General features: G+C 37.3%; 1 protein-coding gene across 9 annotated transcripts in view; it reads left to right on the plus strand.

Moving 5' to 3' along the window:
* Positions 1-18,763, plus strand: part of LOC108243991 (serine/threonine-protein kinase BRSK2) — a 263,837-nt gene that overhangs the window by 237,037 nt on the left and 8,037 nt on the right. For all 9 annotated transcript variants that reach the window (XM_017429805.3, XM_017429801.3, XM_017429802.3 and 6 more), the window contains 2 exons: positions 4,982-5,162; positions 9,292-9,384. In XM_017429805.3, coding sequence (XP_017285294.1) covers positions 4,982-5,162; positions 9,292-9,384 — 274 coding nt within the window. The remainder of the gene's footprint in view (positions 1-4,981; positions 5,163-9,291; positions 9,385-18,763) is intronic.

An 18,763-nucleotide genomic window follows, 5' to 3' on the forward strand; every position in this document is an offset into this window, starting at 1 on the left:
ATGGATGGCAAGGGAAGTTTACAAAAATGGACATCAGTTCCAGACAGTGGATGCCCTTCGTGAAGCCATCTTCAACACTTGGAGCAACGTTCCCACTAGCCTCCTGGAAACACTGGCATCAAGCATGCCTAAACGATTGTTTGAAGTCATCGACAAGAATGGTGGAGCTACTCATTACTGAGTCCTTTTTGTTGACACTTTGATTTCTGTTTTGGGGGGGTTTCGGGGTTTTTTGAGCTATGGTCTTAAACTTTTGATCAGCTGAAAAATCATGTTTGAGTGTAAATGCAGTTTTCAATTAATTACCTGCTCAAAAGTTTTTGTCTCTTACGCTGATTGCTTCTTTTAACATTGTGAAGCTCTACTTAGAACCTTCTAAAGATCCAATAGTGCAAAATGCAAATTCTTGCAATTTTTTGACTGGTCTTAAGGTTTTGATCAGGAGTGTTTCAAGGGCATGGGCCATCCAGTCAAAATATCAAGTTTTTTCCCACCTGAAACGGCTAAAACTGTCACAATGAGTGGAGATGACAGAGACGAACCCAGTACGCAGACTCATAATAAAAGAAAACTAATTTATTAAACTAACGATTTAAACAAAAACAAAAGCTGACGTGGCAGCAAACAAATAAAAATATAAACTAAATCAAAAACTAGGGCAGGAAACAAATACCAACAGAAACAGGAGCAGAAGCGGGATCAGGATCAGGAACAGGAACAAGAACAGGATCGGGAACGGGCAGGACAGAAAAAAACAACATCAATGAACCAGCGGAGTATGGAAGGAAATGACCGGGTTTTAAATACTGAGGATGACGAGGTAAGTGGGAACAGGTGAGTAGAGATAATGACGGGCAGGTGGAGATGGGCGTGGCAGGGAAACCGAAAGGGAGACTGAGGAGGAGTGAATGAAACATGAACACAAAAGACAGAAAACAAACAACCAGATAACTGAATAAAAAATTAAACAAAACCAAAACAAAGAGCAAACCCAAAAACCCCACAAAAACCTTCTGTAGTGTTCTTAAAGAAGACTCATCTTCGGATTAAGGATCACAAAAGGTTACTCTGCCCTTGGATAAGTCAAATTTTTCATTCAGATTTTAATTCCAAATCAAGAGGGGTTGCTATTTTGATAAGCAAAACAGTACAATTTTTGCCCACATAAATACGGTAGATATGTGATAGTTGCTGGAATGTTAATGCTGAAAAAGTTTCTTTTGGTCAACATATATGCTCCACATGTTGATGATGCAGAGTTTGAAAATAGACTATTGATTACTTCCGTTTTTGAATTCACATTTGCTAATTTTAGGGGGCGACTTAAATTGTGTGATTGACCCAGCATTAGATCGTTCCAAATCCCCGTAATCTAACCAAATCTTTAATGGCTCAAGCGTTCTCTGATTTCATGATGCAGAATGGTTAACCCTTATTGACCCTTGGAGATCCCATAATCCAACCAGCAAAAAACTTTCTTTCTTTTCTAAGGTGCATCATTCTTACTCCAGAATTGATTATTTTTTTATTGACCAGACTCAATTCATATGTAGTTTCTACTGATTATTTGAGTATAATAATATCTGACCATGCTCCATTAGTATTAGACATTCAGTTGTCATCTTACAAACGTAGCCGACCTTTGTGGCGGTTTAATTCTCTTTTATTGGCAGATATAAATTTTTGTGACTTTATTTCTAATGCAATTGATGAGTTTCTTTCTGGTGTTCAATAAGAATGACTCTACTTCTCATTAATTGTTATGGGAGACACCTAAGTTCTACCTCAGAGGACAAATAATTTATTACACATCACTTTCTAACAAAAGACACAACTCAAGGTTAACTGAATTGACAACTGCCATTTCTATTCTGGATCAAATATATGCCATAAATCCCTCACCAGAGCTATTTAAGGGTGTTCAATTAGAAACTGATTTAATTTCTACTAGAGAAGCTGAACGCTTACTTTTACAGAGTCGAGGTTCATATTATGAATATGGTGACAAAGGTAATCGTTTATTGGCACATCAGCTACGGCATCAGACCAGCTCTAGAATAATATCTAGTATTCGTAATACCCAACAGGCAGTGACGGGCGGTGCATTTCACACTTAGGCCTTCAGTGATGTCCACCTTAGTCAATAAATACCTTTCATTACGCCAGCATTTATAACACCAGGATTGGAGAGTCGTTAGAAACACACTTAAGCACTATTTGGCATTGCATCCCCTCAGTTGTGTACAAAATGGGCTATTATCCACACATTTTAAAAATCAACAAACCTGCATCAGCAATTAAAACATATCTGGTATGCTACTGTCAAAACTAAAAAAAAAAAATAGAATAAAATAAATAAAATGTTTGCACTCACCAAAATGGCTGTGTCCCTCAAAACACTTATTTCAACACAAAATCCATTCTGGGACAGCTTAGCTAGCTTTGGGTCGGCTGTCCTCCTCTAACGAGATCTAGCTTCTCTTGAAAAGTTCGTCATTCAACGTGAGGCCAGCTAGAGGGCCTTACTGACACAACTCGTGATCTGATTGGCTATCGCAACTGTCTATCAACAGTATTTTTCCGTTGACTTACAGCGCACAGACGCCTTCATTGCTGATTCTGAAGGCCCGGGCAGATTTCATACAGCCTCTGGCAACATAAGATAGCTGAATTCTGATTGGATAAAAACTCTAACAAAAAAAAAAAAAACAACAGCAATGGAAGGAGCATAATATGACACGAAGAGAATATGAATACTTTTAGGTATCTAGGGAAAGTAAATTAAAAATTAAATTAACCTTTATCATAATTATGATGATTCTTGGTTATGTTAGGCCATCAGAGAAGGCCTTGCTGGCCCTGACGGCCCACCACTGCCAACAGGTAATTACGACCAATCCCATTGAAATTAATGCCACTTTTAAATCATTTTACACTTCTTTATATTCATCGGAATTTCCCACAGACACTAATAAAATGGAATAATTTTTTTCAAGGTCTTTCTATTCCTGTCATTGATTTGGATACTGCCAGGAATGTGGACTCTTCACTCAGCCTTGTGGAAGTAATAAATTCAATAAATGTGATGCAATCAAAATAAAGCCCCTGGCCCTGATGGGTTTTATAAAAAGTTTATAGAAAAATTGGCACCACTGCTATTGGTTATGTTTAATGAAACATTGGAACATAAGACTTTACCTCCAACACTGGCACAGGCTACCATAGTTTTACTTCACAAGAAGGACAATGACCCAACCTTATGTGGTTCTTACAGACCATTATCCTTGTTAAATGTGGATGTAACGGTGCTAGTCACGTTGAATGCATCTCATTTTGAGAAAGCTCTCCCTTTGGTCATATCTGAAGAGCAAAATGGCTTTGTTAAAGGGTGACAAAGCAATCTTCTGATTTACCTGAATTAGCAATTTCCCTTGACACTGAAAAAGCATTTGATAGGGTGCAGTGGAAGTACTTGTTTATGGTTTTGAAGGATTTTGGATTTGGTGATACATTTGTTTCCTGGATTTGTCTCCTCTATGCTTCCCCCAAAGCTAGTGTCCATCCCAATGATATATACTCTGACTATTTTCCTCTTGGGCGTGGAACACATCAAGGCTGCCCATTATCACCTCTGCTTTTTGCTATTACAATTGAGCCTCTGTTCATCGCATTGCTGACTTCCCCCTCATTTAGAGGGATATTCCAAAATGGAATAGAACATAAGTTGTCCTAATATGCAGTCGACATGTTGCTGTATGTATCCAATCCTGCTACTTATATCCCCTCTGTCTTGCATATTTTGAATAATTTCAGCTCTTTTTCAGGCTATAAATTGAATTTGGAGAAAAGTGAATGTTTTTCTATAAACACTGCTACTTGTGTTGACTTTCCTTTTAAACCAAGTCTCACAGGACTTAAGTATCTTGGTATAAATGTGACACATTCTATATCTGGCCTCGCTTCAGCTAATTTCTCCCCTCATGTTATGAAAATAACTTCTGATACCCAGAGTTGGAGTAACCTTCTTCTCTCCCTGTTGGGTAGGATTAATGTGGTCAAGATGAATATCTTCCAGAAATTTCTTTTTTTTAATTTCAGTCTATTCCTCATTTTTTGGCCAATAAACTTTTTTGATTCTCTGGATAGGTTAATTTGTCGTTTCATTTGGAAAGGGAAACCTCCTCAAGTTCGTAAAACATTACTGCAAAGATGCAAGCTCAGCAAAGGACTTGCATTCCCTAATTTTCAATCATACTACTGGGCTGCTCATATACAAAAAATCTGTTATTGGCTAAAATCATCCAGTTCTCCTTGGTGCAGATAGGAGCTATCTTTCTGTAATGGGTCTTCTTTATCTGGTCTAATTTTTTTCATATTTACCTATAAAATCCTCTTTATACACTATCAATCAAGTTAAATACACAGAAAATTTGGTTTCAATTTAGAAGGCGGTGTAAGTTTCTTGCTGCCTCTTCTTGGGGCCCTTTGATTAACAATCATTTGTTTCCTCCGTCTCTTTTAGAGCCATCATTTTCAGTGTGGTATGATAGGGGTATAAAACAAATAAGAAACCTATATACATCAGGGGTATTTAACAGTTTTGATTATTTATCTTCCAAATATAATTTACCTGGTACACATTTGTTTCGTTATTTACAAATTCGGAATTTTGTCTCTAAATGTTTTCCTAATTTTCCCTCTATGCCCCCTGAACAGCCCTGGGAAAAAGGAATTGTATATAATCCACATCAGGAAGGTTTGATATCAAAGATTTATAATTTTATTTTAACTCTAAGTGTTGATTCAATTGTCAAAATTAAAAATGCATGGGATAAAGAGTAGGGTACACAGCTGAGCGCAGAGCTCTGGGATGATGCTATTGCCAGAATATGTTCTTCTTCCTCTTGTGCGTGTTTCACATTCACCCTGCTGTTTTAACTAATGCTGAAGTTGTGAATCTGTTCTCCCTATTATCTACTAGATTCCTAGTCTGAGCCACAGCGTCATCTCTCAGACCAGTTTCCGTGCAGAGTACAAGTCCACAGCCAGTCCAACGGTTTTCCAGAAGCCAGTCAAGTTCCAGGTAGACATCACCTACACTGAGAGCACCAACACCACCAAGGAGAATGGCATCTACTCTGTCACCTTCACCCTCCTTTCAGGTAAACATAAGATACTTAATGTTATGATTTGATAACAATACATATAATATCACAAAATAACAATTTTGAGATAAATTTATAAATATCAATACAATCACAACATCAAATTAACTATGTAAACAAAATGCCTATCAAAAGTTAATATTGGAATTTTGGGTAAAATCCCAATATTAACCTAATATATTGGGTTTTTAGTTAAAAACTTGTGACAAAGAGCAACTTCACAAACACGACTACATTGTTAATATTTCATCTCCTTATGCAGATCATCAAACATCCTTACATGAACCGGGTGCTACAGCAAGTACTGCTTCCCCCTTTTTAAAAAGTTAAACCAACATTATAATGATCCAACTCAAAACTCCATCATACCTATGACTACTTAAAGGAGAACTGGAAAGTGTTTTGAAATTAACATCAGTTGAAAGACAATCATAAAAAATGCTTGTTGTAAAATAAAAATAAAAAATACACTTTTTTTTAAAAAAAACACCCTCACTCACACACTGAACCATGTTGCACACATACTCATCCACTCACTGTTGAATTGCTGAATGCTTGTAAACCTTAGCGGCACTGTGTTTTTAATACTGACTATTAAAAAAACACCATGATGTGTGATGTCACTTTATGAGCCTTCCGCAATTCAACAGCGAGTAGATAAGTGTGTGTGCAACATGGTTCGGTGCATTGCAATTAATTGTTCAAACCGGCTAAAAAATACCACTGGAGTTTTAAGTTTTTGGCTTCCCGAAAGATAGATCCACAGATTGTCACACACCTGAGTGTGTGAAATTTGTTCTCCGCATTTGACTCATCCCCTGAGGGAGCGGTGAGCAGAAGCGATGCCGCACTCGGGAATCATTCTAAATCTAACCCCCCAATTCCAACCCTTAATGCTGAGTGTCAAGCAGGGTGGCAGCGGGTCCCATTTTTAGTCTTTGGTATGACCCGGCTGGGGATTGAACCCACGACCTCCCAGTTTCAGGGCAGATACTCTACCATTAGGCCACTGAGGTGGTAAAAACTTTGTTAGATTTGAATACATAAGCTTTGATGTTAGAATTGCTATCAAAACTCTGGTTCGTACCACTTCAAAGAGGAGTACCGGAAGCTTCAACCCTCATTAATGCTGTGGATTGGCTTCATGCCAAAGAAGCAATACCTTTTGCCAGGAGCAGTCCCAACTATTTTTAAATTTGAAAGACAGGCAAATGGAGAGGAGGACGTCGCCACAGAGAATGAGACAACAAACATACTTTGAGAGCGTGCTCATGTTATACAAGTATGAGCTGCACATATAGGCTTGACAGCCTGAGATCAGTTTGTAATTCAGTACAGTTTATTGATGAAAAATATAGACAATCCATGTATGATTAAACAAATGTCATAGTCTGAAACTGCTATTGATTAATTAGTTTGATCTAGTGTGAGAGTGCATAAATGCTACTCTCAAGCACACACACGTTTTTAACGAGTTAGGATCCAGTTAACATGGAGTTGGCTTTACGTTAGCAACATTCGCTCTTTCCTGCTGGTTTATTGACATGCAGTGTTGTGTACTGATGTCATGACAATCATCTGGGGATTATTGGTTTTCACCATTCCACGTTCCCAACTCAGCTGTTATGCACATCATTTGGTGGTTTGGTCAGAATCCGAATCTTAAGAGTTATCACTTGATTCTGGAGATCCAGCCGTCAGTTCAGTTTCTTACTGGTGTGGTTGTATATCCATTACTCCCACAAAGTCTTTCGGCATTTCTTCATATTCAAAAAAGGTGTCTTCCCTTTCCACCAATAAACAATGGGACAGTAACCACATTCTTGGTTCCTCAGCAATATTTTGGAGTAGACTAGGGAACAGTGCATGTCTTGAACCCAAGATGGCAACTTCGCCCCCCAAATCACCCCACTTAGGCATTTATTGACTAAAACACTAAAAACAAATTATTTAAATTTTAGGTCAGAGAAATGGGTCCCTGGAATGTTTTGTGGAAGTGTTTCACTAAAGGACATTCATGCATTGTTAATATTTTGTGATTTGATTTCAGTTCTCCTTTAAATAATTTAAGTAAGTTGATTTGAGGGCAACTGGACTTCTTTTTTAATTCTTAAATGTTTCACTTCTCATCCAAGTGCAGTGTTCCAACTGTGTTGGCCTATTCATTGTAAGAGTTGTTGAACTCTAAAGCTCTAATCTTAAACTCTAATGCATTCTCTCTCCTCATGTGTTAAACAACTTTAATACCTCAACAAGTGAACAGCCCAACACTGTTTTTAAGCTTGGAACTGTGCACCTTTCAGTTTGAATTGATAAAGCACCTCAGATAAGAAGCAAATCTTCAAGAATCAAAGAAAAAAGTCCAGTTATCTTTGATTCAACTTGTTAACATTACCTAGTTATGCATGAATAAGAATCTACACCTAATATATTTACTTATAGAGGTAGGCCAAATAATCTGCCAGTATCTTTAAAATAACTGGCCATGCCTCTGCATATTTAGCTGATTACCAAGCAGGAATAAGAAGACGCAGTGGCAGCTGCTATACCAGCTCATTGTAGCTTACCATTTAGTTTGTATACAATTCTTACACTTCACAGTGGAGGAGGACTGCACTATGACATAAAAAAATCCTCCAGTGGGTGGTCTTTGTAGGGTCTTGGTGAGCTCTTTAGGTCTTCATAAAATGCAGAGGGCTTCTATAAAACATGATAGGGCAGGATAGATCTGAGATGGGTTTAAACATGCACAGAACTTCTGTAGCTAAGTCATGGTAGTTTATCACTGTAGTAGCGTTGTATTGGTGTCCTAGATGGAGCAAGGTGGTAGTGCATCCATGACAGGGCCCTGATGCACCAAGGTGGCTTGGTTGTTGATAATTTGAAGCAGGTCATAGTGGCCTCATGTTTACGACCCCATCATGTCCATGTGACTGTAGGGTTGTACTAGCATGGTGGGATCTTCTAGCACATAGTTGCATCTTGAGACAGTCCAAGAGAGTTGTACCAGGGCGGGTATTTAAGGTGTGGTAAAACAGGAAGAAAAGCCTATTTGGCACATACAAAGAGCATAGAAATGATTACATATTGTGACTGTTGAGTATTAACATTAACATTAACATCTTGCTCAGAATGTGTGATCGCATTTGATAAAGCTGCTGCTGTAAGAATTATTACTTCCAGCAGATCTTGCCCTGATTGTAAAACACTTTTCTCTAAGAACAACTGAAGATAAACAGTGGTGAGAAGGCATTTAGGTCATCAAAGGGAGATAAACAAACGGCACCATAAAACCTTTGTGACGTCTATGTCAGCACAGAAAAGGAGTCACTAGTTTTTGGCCTCTGAGGGGACAGACGTATAAAATATTTTTCCCATCTGCTGGTTTTACTCCTGAACAATGTCTGCTGGAAAAGGAAAATATTCTGTTGTCGGCTGCAATATAGAACATGTATCCATGCATGTTCTCCCAGTCATGGAGAACAGAGCTGCATGGCTTCATTTTATTTTTGATGGCAATGTCCCCGCGATATTGCCAAAAAAAGTTGTAATTTGAACAGCTCACCTGTCCCAGAAGCACGTCTCTGTTAAAGTCAGAGCAGGTTTGTTTAAACTAATACTAGAACTATGTTAATAAAGGAGAAGAAAAGTTGGAAAAAAATAAAACTTTACCAGACAGCTGTCCGGACCCCTTGATGGAGGAGAGGAAGGAGGAAGCGTCTGACTAAACTGACCCTGCTGTTGCTGGCCGGGCTGATCCTGGCCTTATTTTCTTCTTCTTTTTGTGTGTGTGAGGGTGTGTGAATTAATAACAATCTAAATGTTCATCAGATCCGCAGAATTTAATCCTTCAGTGAGGTTTTGTTTTGAGATGGAACACTGAGTTGGGGGACGTGGACAACAGCTGCTTATTTGCATAAAAGTGACATAGCCTTAAAACCTCTCATTCTGAAATGAGCTCAAAACAAGCAGAACTGATCAGGTGAAATCTCAATATCTGAGAATGATTTTGTGTATTAAACATGTTTTGTATAGCCCACAGACCTATCCTAACTTGTTCAAGGCAGCATAATAGGTCCCCTTTAAGCAGCAGTCTGAACAAAAGTCTTTGCTGGTTCTTCATAAGGTCCAAGCCGGCGTTTCAAGCGTGTGGTGGAGACCATCCAGGCCCAGCTTCTCAGTCCCAATGACCAACCGGGCATCCAGCCACAGATATCTGGTAAGTTCTTTGCCACCCACCCGTTCCAAACCCTTTTTCTCCTCTATGCCTTCACGGCCTCCCTCACTCCTGGCATATCTTGGCTCGGGTTGTCATTCTGCTTTTAGCACACAGCATATCCACGTGCATGTCTGTGCCACATTCCCATGGCGTGCACACCAACACATACAGTACAACAGTGTTAGTGAGCAACCACAGGGATGTTCATAGGCACTCAGTAGATATAATTTACTCTCCACAGAAGCTCAAACCCCACTTAGCGCTTGGCTCAGCAAAAAAAATAAAACTAAAAAAAAAAGGTTGGTAAAGCTCATGGATGTTTACAAAACTGTACATGTGTAGATTTGTAGCTTACTTTATGCCATTCACATTTCTGCCATGTAGAGGGAGGAAGAAATCAAAATATACTCTGGATGTTAAACACATAGAAATATTTAAACCCTCCTGAATTCTGAGCTGCCTAAGTAAAAATGCATGAATAAAACACATTTGGAAGAAAAGAAAGAACAACTATGTCTTCCAGCTGTCTTTGTTTAGTTGTTTGTTAGTGTAGTGTTCTTGTTGTCCTATTTATGGTTATTTACTTGATAATGGTCCCCTCTGGTGGTAAGTCAGAGTAACTACAACCTAACCACACAGTCTCTTGGTAGGCTTTTAAAAAGCATTGGGTCACACAATAAGACAAACACATTCCTGAGAGAAAACCATCAGCTTATCCTCCACTATATTCAGTCTGGGTTTTTTTTCTTGACACAGTTAAAAGAAGATAATAATCTTTGTATTATTTGAAATGCTTCCAGTCACTGCCACAGATGGGAACTGTTATCAGACACAGTGTTTCTTATTGTGTAGATGTGCCTAAAACCCACATCATTTTCTCACTTTATGGCCTGCTTTCTCCATGCTGACCTGCTTCTCGTCATCCACAACTTCACTCTAAAGCCTTTGGAATGGGTTGAATCACTTGCATGCTGACTGAAAACCCAACAACACTTCACACACAGAGATTGGCAAACTGGCTTATGGACTTGGTCAGTGCTGGCTAAACCCAGTCATTACTGTCAGAGACCTGGCCAGATCTGTCAGGGATTTGTGTGTGTTTTATGGTTCTGGCTGAGCTTACAGTACAAATGGGCAGTAGAGCATGCATTACATTGTTGGTCACATTAGCAGTATTTACAGTGCATCTCAGAAAGATGGGATCTGCATGGCCAATAAAATACTTAACACCTAACAACACTACAGACATGTGACCTGCTGGCCTTTTATGTGTGTGTATAAAAGGTTGTGTATGTTTTGGCACCAATAATTATTAAAAAGAAAAGAAAAAAAAATTGCTCCACTGAATGGTAAACCTGTTTCTCGGTGTCCTGGATGAAAAATGTAACCCACGTACTCCTCCTTCTTGCTGAATGCATTTAGGCACTTTTTAAAGCAAAATCAAGCATGTAATCTTTGTCTTTGCTTTATTCATTTTACAAACAATCTTTATTTGTATTGTAGTTTATAAGAGCTGTCACTGAATAACTTTTATACTTTTAAAAAGCAATGTAAATGTGGCTGCTGATACCTGAATTATTTTTAAGCCAGTTTGTGGCTTGAAAAAGATTTAATTCAAGTAGAACTCACATCATCTTTTTTTAAAAAATTTATACATTTAAATAAATGATATTGTTCCTAGCATCTAATGAAACAATAGCATATGAATTAGAGTTTAGGTTTCTTTTAAAACTATTACAAAGATAACACCTTATCACCATCAGTCCAAGCCTCCTGGTTATGGCACACTCCAAATGCAGACATCTCTGCTCTGGTGTTAAAAGTAGCCTGCACAGGGGATGGTAAACCTGTAGTTTGGCCAGTCATCAAGACTCAGTGTGGGATGACACATATGGTTTTCAAAGATAGTTCAATATCTGTCTTGTCGATATGCACAGATATTATGGGGTTCGGTAATGCTTGGTACAGAACACAACGATTTTCCCCTGGTGTGGTCTGTCTTGGGCGAACAGAACCTTCACCATATGCATCCCATTAGTTCCAACATCCAGCCAATGTGTATCCAACTTCATGCAAATTTACAATGTTACCGTTATCAATTTCCATCAAGTGCTGGAAATGCTGTCTGTTGTGCCCACAAAGCATCCTTTATGTCTACTGACCTTCGCTGTCATATGAGCCAACACTACTGGTCTGTCGAATCATTTATATACCCATTGCTGGTCTGCAAGTGAAGCAAATTATATCCAAATCAGACCATTCTTTATGGGTGCTTAACATCTTTGTCAGTCATATTACAACCTGTCTTCAGGGTAAATATCTGTGAATAAGACTTCTAAAGACTTCTAAAAGACTAATTTTTCTCAAGTTAGGCCATGTATGTAGGTGTGGAGGGTGCTGCTCAAGCCAGCACATTACTGATGTTTTAGTGTTGAGTCTCAGTCCTTGGGTTGTGGTTTCTGACACTGTCCTCTGCTCTCAGATGGCTCTCAGTGCTCTGCTTCTTTGCCCAGTAAATTCTCCAAATGTGGTAAGACCCAAAGTGACTTGGAACTCCTGGCAAAAGCAGCTTAACTCTGGCTTTTAAACACACTGCCAACAATCTAGAGGCCTGTACCAACACCACCAGACTGCACTAACAATTGTGTGTCTGAGTAAGTGAGAGCTGCAAATAATAACAGTTCCTCTAAATGGATCAGTTAATCTTATCCAAAAGAAATTTCAAATAAATTTATTTTGATACTCAAGCCATCACTTTTACAAAAAAAAAAAAAAATATTACAAAACTAATCATAATGATGTAGTACAGTGATGTCCAAATTCTGGTCCTCGAGGGTCACTATCCTCACTATCCTGCATGCTTTAGTTGTTTCCCTGCTTTTCAGCAGATCTTTAAGTTCTGCAGAAACCTGTTAATCACTTATTCATTCAAATCAGGTGTGTCAAAGCAGAGAAACACTTAAAACATGCAGGATCGTGGCCCTCAAGGACCAGAAAAAGGCACCACTAATGTAGTACTTACAAATGTTTCTACACCAAATTTTGTTTTTGTCTATCCTCTATTTCAAACATGTTTTATAAAATTTAGTGTGTTAGCTTTTTTATAATCAAAATAGTAGGGATCATAAGGAGATCTTAAATTAAATTTTTTCTTTAAGTTTTGTATCGCCGCACATCCCAACATTTTGTTGGGTTTTCAAGTTTACAGTGTTCAAAAAGAAAAAAAATATTACAAATGTGAACAAACTGTATTTATTAAACTATTTGTATGGATAGTTTTGTTATTAAAAAAGCCTTTAATGGGCTGACAACCTTAAAATTAAACACATTTACATTACAGTTTGGAAGTTATTTTTAGAGATTGTTTTCTTTTGTTGACGCATTGTGTTTTCTAAATATTACTGAACTGAAATTTTCAGCGTAATTCCAAATAAAATAATTTTTTATTCACCAAATTTTTATTACATGGTTAATTGTTAGGGAATAGTAAAAAATACCTTTCAAGCTTTTTTTTCAAACCACAAGAACAAAAACCTTAAAATATAATAATAATAATAATAATAATAATAATAATAATAATAATAATAGTAATAATAATAATAATAATAATAATGTATCTTTAAAAGCTCAAGTGAAAGAATACATTTGATTAGTGTGATTCATTTTACTGTGTGGCTCTTAATTGATCTTTTTTTTTTGCATGGTTTTGAATCAGACTTGGTTAGTCACCTATTCTAAAAGTTTTTTTTTAAATCATTGTAACTGAAAATCAAAGCTGATGTAAATCTCTGTGAGCTGTTGGAGAGGAATAATGGTAAGTTTTAAAGAAACATCACTCTGAGGAGCACATTTATCACTTCCATAACTATCAAGTAAGAGCTGACTGTAAAACACTAACTTTGCAAATGGTACAAAATTGTGCATTAATGTATTGTGTCGTATTTTGCATGTTTTATTTGCTCTTGACTGTTAAAAGTTTTCACACTAACAAGTTTTTTGTGATTTTTGTGATGGATGTTGATGTGACGTTGGGTTCAACAGAGCTTTGGAAGACACTTGTACAAAGAAAATAGTCTCATAGAAATTTGAAAATTAACAAATATACAGATTTCTGCTTTAAAATACTGCCATTAATTTAAGAATTATCACCAAGGATTAACAATGTACCTAAACAACTATCAACAGTAAATATCAAGAGCTAATAGAAAAGAAGTTTAGAATAGAATTGAATACAAATGTACTGTTATCACTATGTGTCGGATACACTGTGTATGTTAATGCAGATCAACAGCAAGCCAAACTCAATTTTCATGAGCCAGGAGACTGAGCGTCTTGCTCCTTTATTAGTCTTCTTGACAGCTTACAACTCTTACAATTGTTGCTTAAAAGCTCAATGAAAGGGGTTGAGTGAAAACTACAAAATAAGCAGAAAATAAAATACGCATCAGCTCTTTGTTATGTGAAATAAATGCACCAAATAAAATGCTAGTGCCAGAAAACATGCATAAGACTTAACCTTAGCTGTTACTAATAATAAACAGTCATTAAATTATTATGAACTATTTTTAACCTTTAGCCTTGGGCAGAACAACAATAGAAAGATACTTTATTGTTCCCCTTAGGGAAAGGAGTTTGTCACAGCAGCAGGCAAGTTCAAAATTAAAAGCATTAAAACCAACACTCATAATAACAAAAAATATGTAAGCATAAATTACAAATTAAGACAGAGGTAGTCCATTGATGGCAGTGTGCTGCTGACTAGTTGGGTAAAAATAGATCTAAGTCCCTTATCAATGCTACATTTTTACCCCTCCTGAAGCCCTCGTAACTGAAGAGAGGAAGAGAAGCCCTTGTAACTTTGGATTAGTATTAACCAAAGGCCATGGGAGAGTTTAAGTTTTTATTTATTCATTTATTTATTTTAAACTGAGATATTTTAAAACACTTTCAAATTGAAGATTTGTAAAAACTCTGCTTTTGGCTTTATTTCTGTGGACTCAAAATATGAAGCATTTCAGAACTGATGATGTAGCAGCCAATTTCACACATGCCCACTATACTCTGTGGCACTCCTTGAAGTGGGCTGGTATGCGGTACTGGCACTTCTAAATGGACCCACAGGTCATTGGTGAAAAAACAGGAAGTCATGACTTGTTCTACACTGCTTCTGATTGGGTCAAATATAGGGTATCAGGTGATGCATGACTTACGAGGAGCAATCACGAGGAACTCTTTAGGCTGCTTTATTTTGCTGTTTTGGCTGTTAGTCATGAGTGCTAGGAACAGGTAACTAATTAAATTATTATTATACAACATGAACGAACACCCTTCAAGGTGGGTGAACAAATAGCTGTTAGTATTTTTTTTACTTTAGTTAAAAAAAGACTGATGCTATTTAAAATATATTTTAAAAATGACAAAAATCCTACTTTAATAAAAGTATAAGTAATGTCTGACTTCCACATAACTGATTTTATTTTTTGATGTAGTAAAAGTTTATATTCATGTACATAACAGAATAAAGTGGCTGCCCATGTTTTCCATTTAAATTCTATGTGGCTGGACTGACAGAAAAAGCCGAAAATACCCGAGTAGTTTCTTCAATGTTCGGTATTTAAAAAATAGTATATATAGTTTAAGTTTTATAATAAGAATTTTTTATGACTTTCTTTCAATTGATGTTGGTTCCAAAACACTTTTCAGTTAAGCTTTAAATGGCTAGTTTTACAGGATGTGAATAAAAATTAATGCTAGAAATTATTAGCAACAAGAAAGCCCCCCCCCATGCTAACACATAGACTGTGTTGTGTCTCATAAGCAAACACATTTATCATAAATTTAAAGCAGCTTGAGATAAACCTAACTTTTTCTTTACTTGGATCAATAACAACCACCTCATTTGAAGACATCCAGCTTAAATGGGGTTTAACCGTAATCTGAAAAAGTACTTGGTTTTAACATGTTTTTTTCTATAGTTTCTTAAATGTAAAAATTGAATTAAAACAATTTCAAGCCACTAAAAGTCTTAAAATAATTTAACTTTGATTAATTAAAGTCTGAAGTGTTTTATCTTCCTTGCATTAGGTATGTTTGAATTACACTAGTGAAATGAATCTCTATTTCTGTCTACTGTTCAGAATGTCTTCCAGTGCTCCTTTTGACCCATCATTTTGCAGGAAAAACTGAGACTCTGAAGCCAACATACTTCATTTTCACATTGACAAATATTAAAACTAGAGATGCCCAAATCAAGATTTTTTCTTTCTGGAACTGATTAGATTTTTTTTAATTATCTGTCCATACAATAATTTTAATATCATAAATCACATAGATGCAAACTATACACTTTGATTTATTAAATTCCATGCATACTCCTAACATCCCAATAGCTCTGCAAAGCAAGTTTGGGGTTGCAGTGCCAAGTGCACCAATATCTTCTGTAATCTAAAAAGATCTGAATTCAAGTCTCAATCTTCATAACTGGCGACAGATAAATAAAGAACATTGATCTTTTAAAAGTTGGCTTATTATACTAGTCAGCTTCATTTGAGGGTTGCTGATGTTGTAATGAAAAAAAAAACACCTGATGTAGTGAAAGGCATCCTCATTGTGGGAAGCACATTATTCAAAGGGCCTGATGTCAACTGTAAAACCACTGTGCTGCCTACACATGTGCCTGCCTTTAAATTGGCTTTGGGTGCTGAGATGTGGTTTATGTTGATAATTTTTAAAATGACAAAAATCAGCTGACCTCTAGTTCATCCTGTTCCTGAAACGTTTTTCTATTATTAACACAATAAAACATGCTCATTAAACATATGATCTGATGAGAATATCGTGATATTCCTACTAGAAGTGCTACAGTTAACTACTAGCTATTACTCTTGCAAACAAACCATGGACCTCTTTGTGAATAGCCATGTAATCTTAAATCCACAGTGGTGTAAAAGTTTATAAAATAGCTTTGAGGATATGGTTAAAAGCTTAGCTGCTGCATTTTGAACAAGCAAGTAGTCAGTAGTCAGTGTGAGATTAGATAAATGCATGAATGACCATCTCCATCTCCACGAAGGATATTACAGAGCTCAGTCATTTCTTAATTTAAATTAATAAATAATTAACCTGAAAAAAGAAAATGGATGCATGGTTAGGAAACAACTGTCATAATGGTATCAACACTACGAACCCACATGCAGAACACAACTCAGGAAGCAAAGCTCAGTTAAGTGGTTTATTAACAAATATAAAATTTCCTTGGTTGGTTTTCAAAACAACGGAGTGGACAGCGACAAACAGGAAGCCAGGACGTCTGGGAACAACAACAACAGATCGAGAGGTGAGTTCAGGGACTGTAGGAATTTTCCGGTGCTCTAGTACAATGCTTACTTGGGGAGGAGAACCACAACGGAGCTGCTAGGAGGGAGGAGCTGGAGACGGTGATCGTGCTGCGGTGGAGGGCGGAGCTGGAGACGGTGATCGTGCTGCGGTGGAGGGCGGACAGGTAGTAGGATCCGGATGTCGTCACGGAGAGAGCGGGCGGACTGCCAGCTAGCGTTTCCAGACTCTGAGGAGTCTCTTGGGTTCCACGGAGGAAAGGTGAGTGGTGGTCTTGGGCACCAACGGGTACCGTTTCCACGGCGTCACAAGGAAAACTCGGGACGGCAGCCAGACTAGTAGTTGCAGGAACAGCTGGAAAAAAAAAAACAATCCAAACAGATAGCGTTAGTTCAAATCCAACAGGGAGATCAACTAGATCACTGGGGGGCTCAGGGTTACCATAACTGGCTAACACTCAAGCGTTGGTATGCTGGCAGTCGCCGACTTTTGTAGTCCTGCTGACGAGAAGATTAGGAACCGGTGTGACGGTGACATCAGCACTCCAGTCCAACTATCCTAGCCTCCATGGTGCCATCTAGTGGTGATGGCAAAAAAACAACCCCAAATACCCCAGATCCCAACAGGTTTAGGCTTAAAATCATTGTTTATGTCACAAAAACACAAGTTGAAGTTGATGTCAGATCAGTTCAACTTTATTTGTATCGAACTTTTCAAACTTTATGAATAGTCAGCCCATCTGAAATGTCACCATCTGAAAATTGTCAACAAAGGAGATAAACTGATTTGGGCTCGCAGATAAACTCTGTCTTATTTTATTTCCAGACTTTCTCTGTCTGAATATTGCTCCAATGGAACGAGCAGACAACTTAAAACCTGTTACCCGAGTAAAACTAATGATGTTGTACTTTAAAAACAATGCCCAACGATTAGTTCTTTGGGCATTCTTTATTATATTTTTTAAATAATCTGGTAGTTTTGAGAGTAAATCTTTTTCATTCAACTGAACTGAGCTCAGCATAAATTTGTAGCTTTTTGTTGGGATTTGTAAGCTAGATCTTATTTTATTTCCAATGGAAAATGTGTCTATTTTATTTATTTACTTTTTTTTTTAACTTTTCTGGTAAAAAATCAAATTAAACATTCTTATATATAGTTACATATCATGCTTAGTTCAACGGGTTATAGCCGTTTATGTGTTTAATAGATTAGCTGTGGCGGCCTTCTTGAATCAGGTTGGCTCCAAATTCATTACAAATGTGTCCACAGGTTCATGAAATATTTTACTACCCGACAAACAAACAAATAGATAAACACAGACAATTACATGATTGCCTGTTTTTCTGCAGGCAGACCAATTACATACCAATGAAAGATAAAAAGTCATTTCTACAACATTTTAAACTCATTATATCGCTATTATACAAAGATATGAAGAATAATTAAAACTGTTAATTGATGTCATGCTATATAAAAGCTTTACTGTCTTTACAATACATAACATGATCACTAGACCTTTCATCCATTGAGCCGGAGTCAAAAGAAGGCCGTTTCAGAAGCATCTCTATCACCAAAAGCTTAAACAACTGTGAGCTCCAGCTCCAGAATATAAATAGGTTGATATAATAGAAAATCTCTTTTCCAGCACAGTGAAGAACATTGCCTCTGGAGCAAGGACAGTACGGTCTGAGTGCAGCTCTCACTGACTGTGGAGAATCTCCTCTGAGTATGCTCAGTAATTAATCAATGACACACTCAATTGGTCACAATAAGCATGGGGCTATTTACCTCAGAAATGAGTATCTGCTGTGTTCATCTGTTCTGCACTCCAGCTATCGATTAGTTGTCCATCCACTCAGCATCTGTCTCTCTATCAAACTCACACGCGCACACAAAGGCAAATGCACACAGCGCTGCTCAAATTGTTTTCTACCTGCTATTAACACTCTTGTGCCTCTGAATGAAAATCCAATCAGTTACCGTCCTGAATGTCACCACAGATTTCTTTGTTCATTCTTAGGTTTTTTTTTTTTTTTACATAAAC

The sequence above is a fragment of the Kryptolebias marmoratus genome, linkage group LG15, assembly GCF_001649575.2.
Source record: "Kryptolebias marmoratus isolate JLee-2015 linkage group LG15, ASM164957v2, whole genome shotgun sequence".
Lineage (NCBI taxonomy): Eukaryota > Metazoa > Chordata > Actinopteri > Cyprinodontiformes > Rivulidae > Kryptolebias > Kryptolebias marmoratus.